At 40.4% G+C, this 12185-nt stretch overlaps 1 protein-coding gene and 1 long non-coding RNA gene across 2 annotated transcripts; one reads left to right on the forward strand and one right to left on the reverse strand.

Annotated features, from left to right (window-relative positions):
- The first annotated feature begins 311 nt into the window (after nt 1-311).
- On the forward strand, nt 312-7373 carry LOC114240907 (ADP-ribosylarginine hydrolase CG3568). The gene is made up of 12 exons (XM_028171587.2): nt 312-461; nt 986-1041; nt 1401-1559; nt 2444-2563; nt 3080-3217; nt 3489-3685; nt 3752-3954; nt 4020-4221; nt 4289-4438; nt 4568-4651; nt 5324-5447; nt 6152-7373. Exons 2-12 carry the CDS (start codon nt 1007-1009, stop codon nt 6312-6314), a joined length of 1575 nt encoding a protein of 524 aa, XP_028027388.2. The 5' UTR covers nt 312-461; nt 986-1006; the 3' UTR covers nt 6315-7373.
- On the reverse strand, nt 7195-9337 carry LOC149499681 (uncharacterized). Its single transcript, XR_016325565.1, has 2 exons — nt 9247-9337; nt 7195-9062 (listed from the first exon to the last, which is right to left on the reverse strand). It is a non-coding gene; the product is annotated as an uncharacterized LOC149499681 (long non-coding RNA).
- Between the last annotated feature and the right edge of the window lie 2848 nt (nt 9338-12185).

The raw sequence follows: 12185 nt of genomic DNA on the forward strand, positions 1-12185 counted from the left end.
CCCCACCCTTCAAACCGAAACGCATTACTGCTTCACGGCAGAAATAAGCGGGGTGGTGGTACCTACCCGCACGGACTCGCAAGTGGTCCTACCACCAGTAAAATTGCCTCCTGGGAAGAAAACTTTTATCGCGTAGAAAATTGTCCAAATCACGAAAAAAATGGTAATCCGTTGGAGCAAGTTCTGGCGAATATAGAGGGTGACGAATGGTTTCTAATTGCAGTTCCTGTAGAGTTAAAACGGTTTCTCGTGCTGTATGAGGTCTTGCGTTATCATAGAGCAATAATGGTCAGGTAATGGTCTTCATAAATCTATGAACTTTGTTCCCTTTGCTTTTCACGGTGGTTAAAAGAAAATAAAAAAATAAAACTTTCAAAACACCGATTGTTGGAAATGTTGGAATAATAATTCAAGGAATATCTCTCTAAATTCACAGCGCTAATTTAATTTATAATCAGTAGGTATGTACTGTATTCATATTTTTCCTAGAACTCCTTTACATTAACAATTTACAAAATAGATAAATACACAAGGACTTTTGGCAGTATGAACTGATATCCGGAATCTAAATATTAAGTCGAACTACATATTTTAAAAGAGATCACATTAAATAAAAACTATATATTTAATTGAAAATGAATCTTGTAAAGGTTATTTTTCCTCGAAATATCGTAAGTAATCATTTTAACTCAGAGCTCGCCAAATGGGTAAAATAAATCAGGACCTATTTGACGTGCGTTTGAAAAGAAAAAATTCAATACAACAAAACCACAAAAAAACTTATTCGTTTATTATACAAATGACTAATGCTAGCTCAAAGTGTTGCTTGTTTAATTATAACAGGGGCACCCGGCACATTACAGGGTATTTTAAAAATTCTTGAAGTACATTGGCCTATCTGTAGTTGCTAATGTTTTTCAATAACATTTTTTTTATTTCAATGAAGATTTTTTATTGAAAATGAAAGAGTGAACTTTCTTTACAGTACAGATTTTACTCCATCAGGATGGAGCTCTCAAATTTGTTTCACTCTTTACCATGGTAAGTTCCTGTGAAAGTTTTTTTTACTTCTCAAGTTGTGTAAACAATCTCAGAGACCACCTGGTGCTAAGTGGAACCAAAAATTCATTATTTTCTGGTTTCTAATATATGTTTACACTACTAGTTGCACACAAACAGCCCACAGGTTATTACCACTTCTGTATATTTCAGTTGTATATTAATCATATAGTAAGTGTAGATTAAAACATACCATAACTATTATTTTATCTCAATGTTTGTAGGCAATCATGTTTATCGGCTTCAGTAACAGCTCTGAACCGGACACAGTGGGCATGTAGACAACTGCTGCAAATTTTTGAGATAACGTTTCCATTAAATATAAACTATTTTTATTTCAGGTATAAACCAGACTGGTGCTACCCAAGTATGAGTAAAGAGAATTACGAACTGTTAAAACAATGCAATGATTTGCCCAAAACTGAATTCTCAGATGACATTGAAGATATCATTAATAGGAGCAAGAATTTCTCAATTCCATTCCCGATTGAAAGTGTCAGGTAAATTATTATTAAAACTAGAAATTTTGATAGTCATTATACTTACTATTATGATATCACAAATTGTCACCTTTAATTTATCTTTCTATTTAAGACTACAGATGTATTTACTTCTTCAAAAGACTCAACATTTAATCAAAATATAAAAATAAGTATTTCCACCAAACCCAACTATATAATAACTGAAAGTATCAGAAATCAAGGCAGATTGTTTGTGAATTCACTCTGACTACACCCAAACTCTTGCCGTAAGATTTTACATGATAGTGTAAAAGATGCAATTTTTATTTGCAAATTGTTATGTCACCGTTGAATAGATTAAAATGTGGTATTTTAAAAGATGAGATACTTTATAGACTAGTTTTTAAACTACAAACCCTTTATCTACGGGTGTTGTGAACCATTGACAGAGCTTTTTCTCTAAAGCAAGTGGGAGAAACATTAACCACCATCATTTAGGATTCTTTGCCATTCCTAATATCCTACTTGCCCAGGCAAGTAGAACCCTTTTTGTAGGTTTTAAAAAATGTACAAATTCATCATCATTCCTTCTTACAGAATGTAGAAAATAAATACACTTCTGTTTCAAGGGCTGTTATATCATTATTATTGTATTGCTTTGTTTTGGACACTCAACTTGTAAATAAAGATCTGTAGGAATTGGGAGGTATACGACGAAGGCAAGATCTTCCTGAGAGAGTGATATTTCTAAGTATACTGACGGTCCGAATTGTTGTTTGGAACTTGTATATATGCAAGCTTATTTTGAAAATATCAATTCTTTAGCTCACAAAAATGAAAAGCTGCTGCCCATAGCAATAAAAGTCTTATGTTGATAGAATTTCTTATCAGTACTTATAGCATTTGTGAAATAATTTGTTTAGGTTAGATAAACTGAAAAAACACCGACCCATTGACAGACTCAAGAGAAATATCTCAGGAACCTACCCAATTATACACGAGAGGATCTTGATGCTTATGACGCACTTCCTATTGTACAAACGGTAAGAACGAAAGGAAGAAGATGTATAATAAAATAAATTGTATTGAAATTATCCACAACTTTCATTGCTATTCAGTCAAACAATCGTTTATCGCCTAACTTAGTATTAAGTGCCACCAAATCTGTTCTTGGCCTATGAGGTTTCAAATTTAATTGCACATTGTAGTGTCACGTACTATTATCTGGAATTTGTGAATGCTTTATTATAACAGTGGTACACTGTGAACTTAACAATACATCAAAATTTAGCTTGCATTTATGTGAATAGTTTTCTTGTTATATCTACTATTTTTCTATCCGGAGGTCTAAATATTGTAGTAATATTTTTTGGAGACATATTATTATCGAGCAGGGAGAGATGGCGCGACATCGTGAGACGCATCAAGTCTGCCCCTTCCAACACTACATGACGATCACGACCACTCTGTCAAGAGTGACACGACTGAGAAGAAGAAGAAGAATTATTATAAATTACAATGCTTTTAATTGAACTTAATTTGAAACATTTATTTTTCAGTGAATTTGGTAGTAGCATAGAGAAAGCATTTTACAAGGACATGACGATTCCGGAACTCATAGACAGATTGTTGCTGAAAAGAGCAGTCTCGTTCATGGGTGAATTAGACAGTTATTTATTGCTCAGTGGAGAATCTGGGTGAGAACATATTTTAATATATTACACAAAAACAGCAAGTTAAGTTGGAATACAAAAATAAAGTTAAGTGTTGCCACAGCAAAAAAAAACAGTTTTAACCTATGTTGCCATACACATTTTTAGCACAGTGCTGGTGTTGAGACTCCACTTTTAGAATAAGGTGAGGCACTCTTAGTAAAAAGAGGAAGTTTTTTGTACCAGTGAAATGGCTGGCAAAGAACTGAAGATAGGATAGTAAGTTACATCCCATAATCAAACCATTTTTTGGCAGTGAAGACGGATGGGAAAACGTAGGGACACTGCAGCAACGTCCACCATTGCTGCTGGAGAATGTATTGAGCTACGATGAGATGAAGCTATCAGCGTTTCTTTTCGTCAGCGGACCAACTGAATGTATTAACGACGGCTCCAGACATAACTCCGGTGTAGTTAAAGATGACGACATCGAACAAGAGGCAATTATTATAGGTATAATTATTTTCTTCTATTCCCCTGTGGCATCTCAGCATAGCTATATTTAATGTGACATTTCAGGCGCGATCGGGCCGCGTTTCGAACGTACCAATCGCATGGACTACGAGGACATCGTGATATCGAGCACACAGAACAGTGAGGAGCGCGGCTACGGCGAGCACGTGACGCCGACCACGTGTCTGCACGTGCTGCGACACACGTACACGCGCGACGCCAGCCTCGCCAAGCACGCCTGGAGGCAGCTGTGGGCCGAGCTGTACCAGGTCTGTACCGCTGTGACGTCAGCAGGTGCACGGACGCGTGACGTCACACTGACCTGCCCCTACAGGTGCACAGCTACACGTACGAGGAGCTGAGCGCGCGGCTCGCGGGGGCGGCCTCGGACCGCTACGTGAAGCTGCCGCGGGGGGGCTCCTGGTTCGACAACGAGGTCTACTACAAGCGGATCTGCATCCTCGCGGAGACCGTGCTGCTGGAGGCCGAGGGGCGGGCTCGAGGCCGGAGCGTGTTCCTCAACGTGGTGGGCTGCGGTGAGTGCGGGGGCGGGGGCGCGGGGCCCGGGGGGTGCACGGTGTGAGGTGTGACTGTCTGCTGCAGGACTGGGAGTGTGGAAGATATCCCCTCACCAGGCCGATGTGTACGTGCTCACCTTCCTCGAACGCATCCGCGCCATGCTGAAGCGGGAAGCCATCAACCACATCACCGATGTCAACTTCGCCTACATACGTGCTTCTGATAATGTCACTGGTAAGTACTGCTCATAGTCGTGTGGGTACCAGTGGCAAATTGTACCATGTTAGTTATTGGGAGTTCATAATGATTGTTTTATTTATCCCAATTGATTTGCATTGCTTAATTTTCTTTAAATGTTTACAGCGTTATTCACGAAAACAAATGAAATTGAAAATTCAACGTCAACTGTCAAAAGTTTGTTTGTTGCCAATAAAAAACACCCTAGAGGTAAGTTATTTGATCATTATCATATTGAACCGAAAGCTGCTGAAACTCTTTGAGGTTGGTAGCACTAAACAGCAAAAGAACTAAGCTTTTTGAAGCTACAAGCCTTGGGAACAAGCAGCATATCTTGTGAATTATTAAACAATGCTTGGTGTAAAATACCAAGTATTATCTATACATCTCTATACTAATATTATAAAGAGGAAAGATTTGTTTGTTTGTTTGTATTGAATAGGCTCCGAAAGTACTGAACCGATTTAAAAAAATATTTCACTTTTTGGAAGCTACACTATTCCCGAGTGACATGGGCTTTTCTTTTAAAAAAATTAGGGATCCTTACTAAAACTCCAATAAAGAAGTAATAAAATTACCTAACATATTATTTACATCGCGTGCCCTGCGAAAACTATTGATGATAGAATAAAATAATGTATTACGACTTTGTAGAACACATTATTATTTACAAAAAGTGTCGCGACAGCATATGTCTAACTATTATGGTTATGTCGCTGTAAGTGTTCTTTTATTTAAAAAAAATAACACAACGTCAAATATCGTTGAAATTTTTGTTAAAGACCCGAGCGAAGCCGGAGCGGGCCGCTAGTTAACAAATATAGGAATTATATCACCTATGAAATTTTCTTGGAATCTTGATGGTTTGTACTGTACGTGCAGGCGGCGTGAGCGTGCAGCTGGAGGACAGGGAGCCGGCGAGTGTGCTGCGCGGGCGGCACCGGGGCAAGCTGCTCGTCCTCATCTACCCCTGGGACGGGAACGCGCACCCGGGGAACGAGTTCTGGTACGTTCTGTTATAGCGGGATTCGCTACGTAGATTTAAAAAAATGAAATACGAAATTATGGAGGTCCGACGACAGTCGCGCGCACTGATTTAGAAAAGGATAAGAGAAGAATCGACCGCTCGGGTCGAGAGATTGTACCAGAGAGAGACTGTCCGTTTGCGGGGCGGACGGAACAGGAGAGCTCGAGAATGCTGATCGTGCAGCTTGGTTAGGGCCGTCAGCCAAATAGTATTCATACTAGGGTTATGACAGTTCGTTTGGCTCTGTATGACGGGGCGGAATCTCAGTTGCGTGTAGATAGCGACTGTATCGTGCTTCTCCCCGTACATTTAAAACTACCAAGTAATCCGAAATAATTATTTTCTTTCAATACCGAACAAAGCTTAATGACTCTTATTTAGATAATTGTTTAAGGACCGGGAATTCTAAATATATCCCCAATTATAAGAAATTTGAAAATATGGACACCCAAATTTCACACGGAAATAGTTATTTATCATTATGTATGACACAAACAAAATAAAGTTATAAAAAAATCTGTATTTTTTAATGCCCACTGATACCTGTTGATTATCTGTAAAATATGCGCCCTCGGTGATTTTCAAATTTAGTATTGCGCCCTTAAGGACAAACAGGTCGCCGACCCCTGATTTATAGTTTTGACTAGATAATTGTGACGTAAAGACGAATATAATGATTGTAGGTTAGGTAGTTTGACGGGCTCGGGCGACCCGGCGGCCGCGTGCTCCACCCAGGTGGCGGAGCTGCACAACGCGCACGTCAACCCGCGCGTCGCCGCCGCCAACACGCGCGTCGCCGCGCACGCCGCCGTGCTGCCGCTGCGGGACTGCGCCGAGCGAGCCTAGCGCCGTCCGCCGCGTCGTCCATTGCGCCGCGCTCTCCACTGCGCTGTCCAATGCGTGCTCTGGTGGATAAGCGGTATTGAGGTAATTAGGGTTTCGCTGAAACTAACGTCAGGTCTCCGTAGTATTCGTAACATGCATGTAGAGAAGGCGTACCTTTACACCGGCTCCACACGTTGGCCCCAACGTTGCTACCAACGTTGAGCGGCTAAATTAGGAAATGTCCACACGTTGGCTGTTATTGTAGTTCCCTTTCGTCAGAGCCAATGCGAATATGCGCTTTTACAGTACCGAGTGTGTATAATTTATATTTGTTACTGAAAAAAAAGAAAAAACCACGTCAAAGGCGATGGTGGATGACATCGCGACATGCACACTAGACGCGTATTGCAACAAGACCTGAGCAAATCGCCAACATGTGGACCGATCGCGAATGTTGGCACCGATTCCTTTGAGAAAACCAACACTCGACGGCCAACTACCAACGATCTCTCAAACGTTGGGGCCAATGCTGGGACCAACGTGTCGAGCCGGCGTTATTGGCGGTCGGTGAACGTATTAACATCTTCAGTATGAGTTCTGTGATATACTAGTATTTTAATGCTTTTATTTTTTATACAATGATCATTAATGAAATATGTATACTGATTGGTAAAATATATGGTGTAGAATAAAACGTGAAGATTGACGTTTAGTTTTTATCATACATCATATTTATTTAGTACATACATACATTTCAAAAATAATAATAGTGTCTCAACACGTTCGAGAACCATTTCGAATAAATAGAAATACAGCTTTATTTCTGAATTTTTTAGCTTATTAAATGCATAATTAATTATTCTTTTTATCATTATCTGGTTGTTATAAACCGTATCTCGAATATTTTTATAGCAGTATCTCGAATATTTTTTAGTTTAAATAAATAGTTTTTAGATCAACTTTTAGATTTGTTCATCGGGTAAATCTTTAGTAATGTCATTCTTGACAATAATGTGGAATCTGTTAACAATGTGAGATCATGTGAATATTTTTAATAAAAGTACATGGTATGCAATGAAAGATTTTTATTTATTTTAATGTCCTAAGTCTTGTTTATGATGAATAAACATGACTAAGAAGTCTTTAAACTACATAAATGCTTATTAAAATCAGGTAACAGGAATTTAAGGCATGAAAAGAAAACAATCATTTATTTATTTATTTGGGAAACAAACAGTACAATACAAACATATGACGGCGTTAACAATATTTCTAATAAACATCACGTGCAACAGGCGTGACTCACACAAGCCGGGTGCGCCGGCCGTGTCGTTCCACTCGTGCAACAGAAGTGACTCATAAGCCAGCTGCGCCGGCTAGTATAAAAAGGCGGTGCGTGCCTTGCGAGAAACATTCGTTGGACTGCGCTTGCCTGGTGCACTTACTATATCCTTGTTACGTTGTGTGATTCAGTGATTGTTGTACGTACTGGTTAAAGTTGGACAAGTGTTAAAGTGAATTGTTAAGATAACATATTGTTGATTAAATCAGGAATCAGAAGTGACATCGTTTTACTTGGTGTTCAACAAGATAATATCTACCCTCAAGCTTACATCAGAAGTGAGATCAGGACTCTACTCTCACTGGCGTGACGTGTTTGAACATGTTCGAAGTACAGCAAAAAAAAAAACATTATGCAGATCAGAATACTAGTAGTGGTACGCCACAAGAACGTGAATGCAGCATACGTAAGTCGTGTAATAACGTCTCTGTTACCTCGATGGAAGATCTGAGCCACGAAGAAATCGTCACATCTTACGTTCTGGCTCATGTTGCCCAGTTTGACTGTCGACGTCATCACATGGCGTTTACTAACGGAAATACAACACGTAACAAGCTATTGCAAGAAATTAAGGCAAGTGCAAATCTCAAGTGAAACTTCGATCGCAATAATGGATCTGTCATGACGAGTGGGTAGTTCCGACACGAATCGTTTTTAAGCCAATGACTACTGCTAGAGTTATATGGCACTAGTACAGTAAACCAGGACATGAGACTGTGAATTGTCGCTGAAATTTTAGAATCTACTCGATTCAATACCAATAACACTACACGTTCGATGACTTCGGGCTCCAGCAAGCAAGCAAACAAGAAAGCAAGCAAGTTTCCGTGGGGAAGAAAAATTGACACATCTGAAGTCGTCGTGACCTGTAAGATAAGACGTCCGGTGCGTTCGTGTCTGGCGATGCGGCGGTGTTCGGGTTCCGCTGGCGGATGCAGGTTTTTCCGGTGAAGTGCGTGCTTGTGCGTGCTTGACAAGTGTTCGCGGTTGGCTTCCTCAGTGTGGGAGTAACATCGTGTAAGAGAGGTGGAACCCGTAAAATTGTAGTTTGCGTGGTGGCTGGTAAGATTTGTTGCGGTAAGAAGTTTGCATGGTGGTAAAATGTCTTGTGAGTCTGCACAGGTAGCCGGAGGTGAGACTTCCGCGGTCGCGGCCCACCCAGTCCGCGAGAACCGGGCAGATCGCCTCGACGGTACGGAGGCCGGCCGACGGGTCCGCCAAACGACGAGATCACGCCTCCAGCACGGACTGCCGATATTGGAGCCCCCGCGCTCCGGCTGCACTTGCGCTAGGGTGCGCCGCCTCGTAGGAGACTGTGCTGTGGCAGGTCCAACCAGAGACGTCAACGTGTGTTCCAGAGCTTCAGTGTGTTACAGATAAGTGGTTTTGGCTTCCCCTTTATGTTCCATTCAAGGTCAGAATGTAGTCTCAAAAAAAAAAAAAAAAACATAGTAATTTATTCAATGGTAAGCGGTTTCATGAACAAGTCACTCTTTGATCTGAAAGTAACTCGGACCAATCATGGCAAGAGCAGTTAGGGGATATTCAACTCGCCCTTAATAGTACACGTTGTCGAGTAACAGGGTTTACTCCAATAGAATAGATGTTTACCGTTCAGGGTAGTTCACTTGAAATATCTAAGTTTCAACAGAGTGATAATCCCTCTAGATTAGATCTTGATTTAGCACGGTCGAAGGCCTGCGAAAACAAAAAAAAAAAAAAAAAAACAAAAATGGGCACAAACAGAAGCTTGGTTTAGTCGAGGCAAAGCTAAAGTCAAACTCTTTTCCGCTGGGGGTTTTGTTTTCGTAAATTAGACCGAAAATATAAAGGTCCCTTCAACATTACTGCACCCCGAATCCTGATCACGCAGGAGCAAGTCACCGTCGTCGCCCTAGACACGTCCTTACGGATCCACCAGATCCAATAACTCTTGCATTAGATACCTTCAGCTCTAACACTAGGAGCAGGCTGAGGAACCCCGGTAACCGTACTCATCGAACTCTACAAAGAGGTCGACGTGCAACCTAACCCATGCATCAGCCCACTGAGTTTCTCGCCGGATCTTCTCAGTGGGTCACGATTCCGATCCGGTAGTAGATTCATTCGCGAAGCAATTGCTCTTGAGTTGTTAGGTCTCCTTTGGAGGCACTCGGGCAGTTGTTAGCAAATCCCACCCCTCTTGGCTGAGCCTTTGCTCGCCCACCCGTCCCGGTGAAGCGGGAAAGGCCTCCGGACCACCAGTAATCTTTCAATCATCTGCAGTTTTGGAAAACGATAGGTATAAGTTGAGACATGTAAATGGTTCTAGTGTACAAAGTTTCCCATGAAAACTTACGCGAAGTACCTCGAGGCCCGTCAGGCCTACTAGAAATTTCTGAAAATTATAGTGACGATGACGTGACGGCGTACACAGATGGGTTAAGTAATCTTGTTCATGAAACTGATCTTAATGATGACGACTCTATCACTGACAGTAGAAGCGACATTTTTGTCCGCAAATAGCGATACAGCAAACATAGTCTGCGGGTAGTGATACAATGTCTGTAAGCTCAGGCACCTCAGGTGCAGGTGTTGGAAATGTAGAAAACGATGGTCGGGCTCGCACTATTTCTGAAGAAATTCCGTATAAATGTTCTGGTTTAAGAGATGTTTTAACAAACGCTACCGTACACGCAGATTAAAAAAAAAAAAAAAAGAGAATTGTATGTGGCTAGAGAGATGTTAATCCGGACTAGCAAAAAAAAAAGAGAAAAAAAAAAAAAAGAAATTGTAAGTCATTGAAGGGTGTATCCGGTCCAATGACTTGGCTAAAGGGATGTTAATCCGGACTAGCAAAAAAAAAAAAAAAGAGAAAAAAAAAATGTAGGTCGTTGAAGGGTGTATCCGGTCCAACGACTTGGCTAAAGGGATGTTGATCCGGACTAGCAAAGAATAAAAAAAAAAAAAAAAAAAGAAAAAAAAAAAAAAGAAAAAAAAAAGTGTGAAGTCATTGAAGGGTCTGTCCGGTCCAATGGCTTGGCTATAGGGATTTTCATCCGGACTAGCCACAACAATTAGCTACAGGGATTGCGATCCGGTCTAGCATTATCCGGTCCAGTTCGAAAAACTGAAGGGATAACAATTCCGATTTAAGTTAAAAGGGACATACTTACATACCTGAAGAGATTTAAATGAACTGGCCCAGGTATGTAAGCAGTCAGTATTTATAGCCAGTATAGGATTTTCTGAAGAATTATGCGAACCGAACCGTATTAGATTGTTAATATCATAGACCACGTTTTAAGTTGCATCCGTTAATGTCAGGATGAACGAATACGCTTATTGTCTACAGAAAAACCATAAAAAGGCGCACGAGGACGAGCGCATGTCAGTATGGCCGTGACGGCGTTAACAATATTTCTAATAAACATCACGTGCAACAGGCGTGACTCACACAAGCCGGGTGCGCCGGCCGTGTCGTTCCACTCGTGCAACAGAAGTGACTCATAAGCCAGCTGCGCCGGCTAGTATAAAAAGGCGGTGCGTGCCTTGCGAGAAACATTCGTTGGACTGCGCTTGCCTGGTGCACTTACTATATCCTTGTTACGTTGTGTGATTCAGTGATTGTTGTACGTACTGGTTAAAGTTGGACAAGTGTTAAAGTGAATTGTTAAGATAACATATTGTTGATTAAATCAGGAATCAGAAGTGACATCGTTTTACTTGGTGTTCAACAAGATAATATCTACCCTCAAGCTTACACATATAATATTTAAAAAAAATATAGCTAAAACAATAACCAAATATGTTTCCACAATCAAAATCACATATAAATAGAAAGTGAACAAGAAGAGAAATTTAGAAATTTAAATTACAAAAAAACAAAAGCAACACAATACGCACATATTATTTTATACATTAACTTACACTATAAAACTATAATACTTATCGGGCTAAATCACCTTATAAATATTTTAAAATAGCTTTTCTATATGCTACAAGTGACAAGCAAAACATGTCAGCATTAGAGAACTTAGCATCATACAACCTACAAGATCTGAAGTCGTCGTGGCCTAACGGATAAGACGTCCGATGTATTCGTGTTGAGCGATGCACCGATGTTCGAATCTCAGGCGGGTACCAATTTTTCTAATGAAATATGTACTCAACAATTGTTTACGATTGATTTCCACGGTGAAGGAATAACATCGTGTAATAAAAATCAAACCCGCAAAATTATAATTTGCGTAATTACTGGTGGTAGGACCTCTTGTGAGTCCGCGCGGATGGGTACCACCACCCTGCCTATTTCTGCCGTGAAGCAGTAATGCGTTTCGGTTTGAAGGGTGGGGCAGCCGTTGTAACTATATCTCAAGGTGGGTGGCGCATCTACGTTGTAGATGTCTATGGGCTCCAGTAACCACTTAACACCAGGTGGGCTGTGAACTCGTCCACTCATCTAAGCAATAAAAAAAAAATAAAAAAATCTACGGACAAAAGAGTTAGAAGCATATTATTATTTGGTTCATCATATTATATTTATTTTATTTATTATAGTTATATCATTA

This window comes from Bombyx mandarina, chromosome 28, assembly GCF_030267445.1.
Source record: "Bombyx mandarina strain Sakado chromosome 28, ASM3026744v2".
Lineage (NCBI taxonomy): Eukaryota > Metazoa > Arthropoda > Insecta > Lepidoptera > Bombycidae > Bombyx > Bombyx mandarina.

Bases quoted from the DNA above. Each gene is read 5' to 3' on its own strand.
- LOC114240907 (XM_028171587.2), top strand. From the start codon at position 1,007: ATGGAGCTCTCAAATTTGTTTCACTCTTTACCATG. The intron at 1,042-1,400 runs GTAAGTTCCTGT...TTTTTATTTCAG, and splicing joins TTGTTTCACTCTTTACCATG to GTATAAACCAGACTGGTGCT. The intron at 3,955-4,019 runs GTCTGTACCGCT...CTGCCCCTACAG, and splicing joins TGTGGGCCGAGCTGTACCAG to GTGCACAGCTACACGTACGA.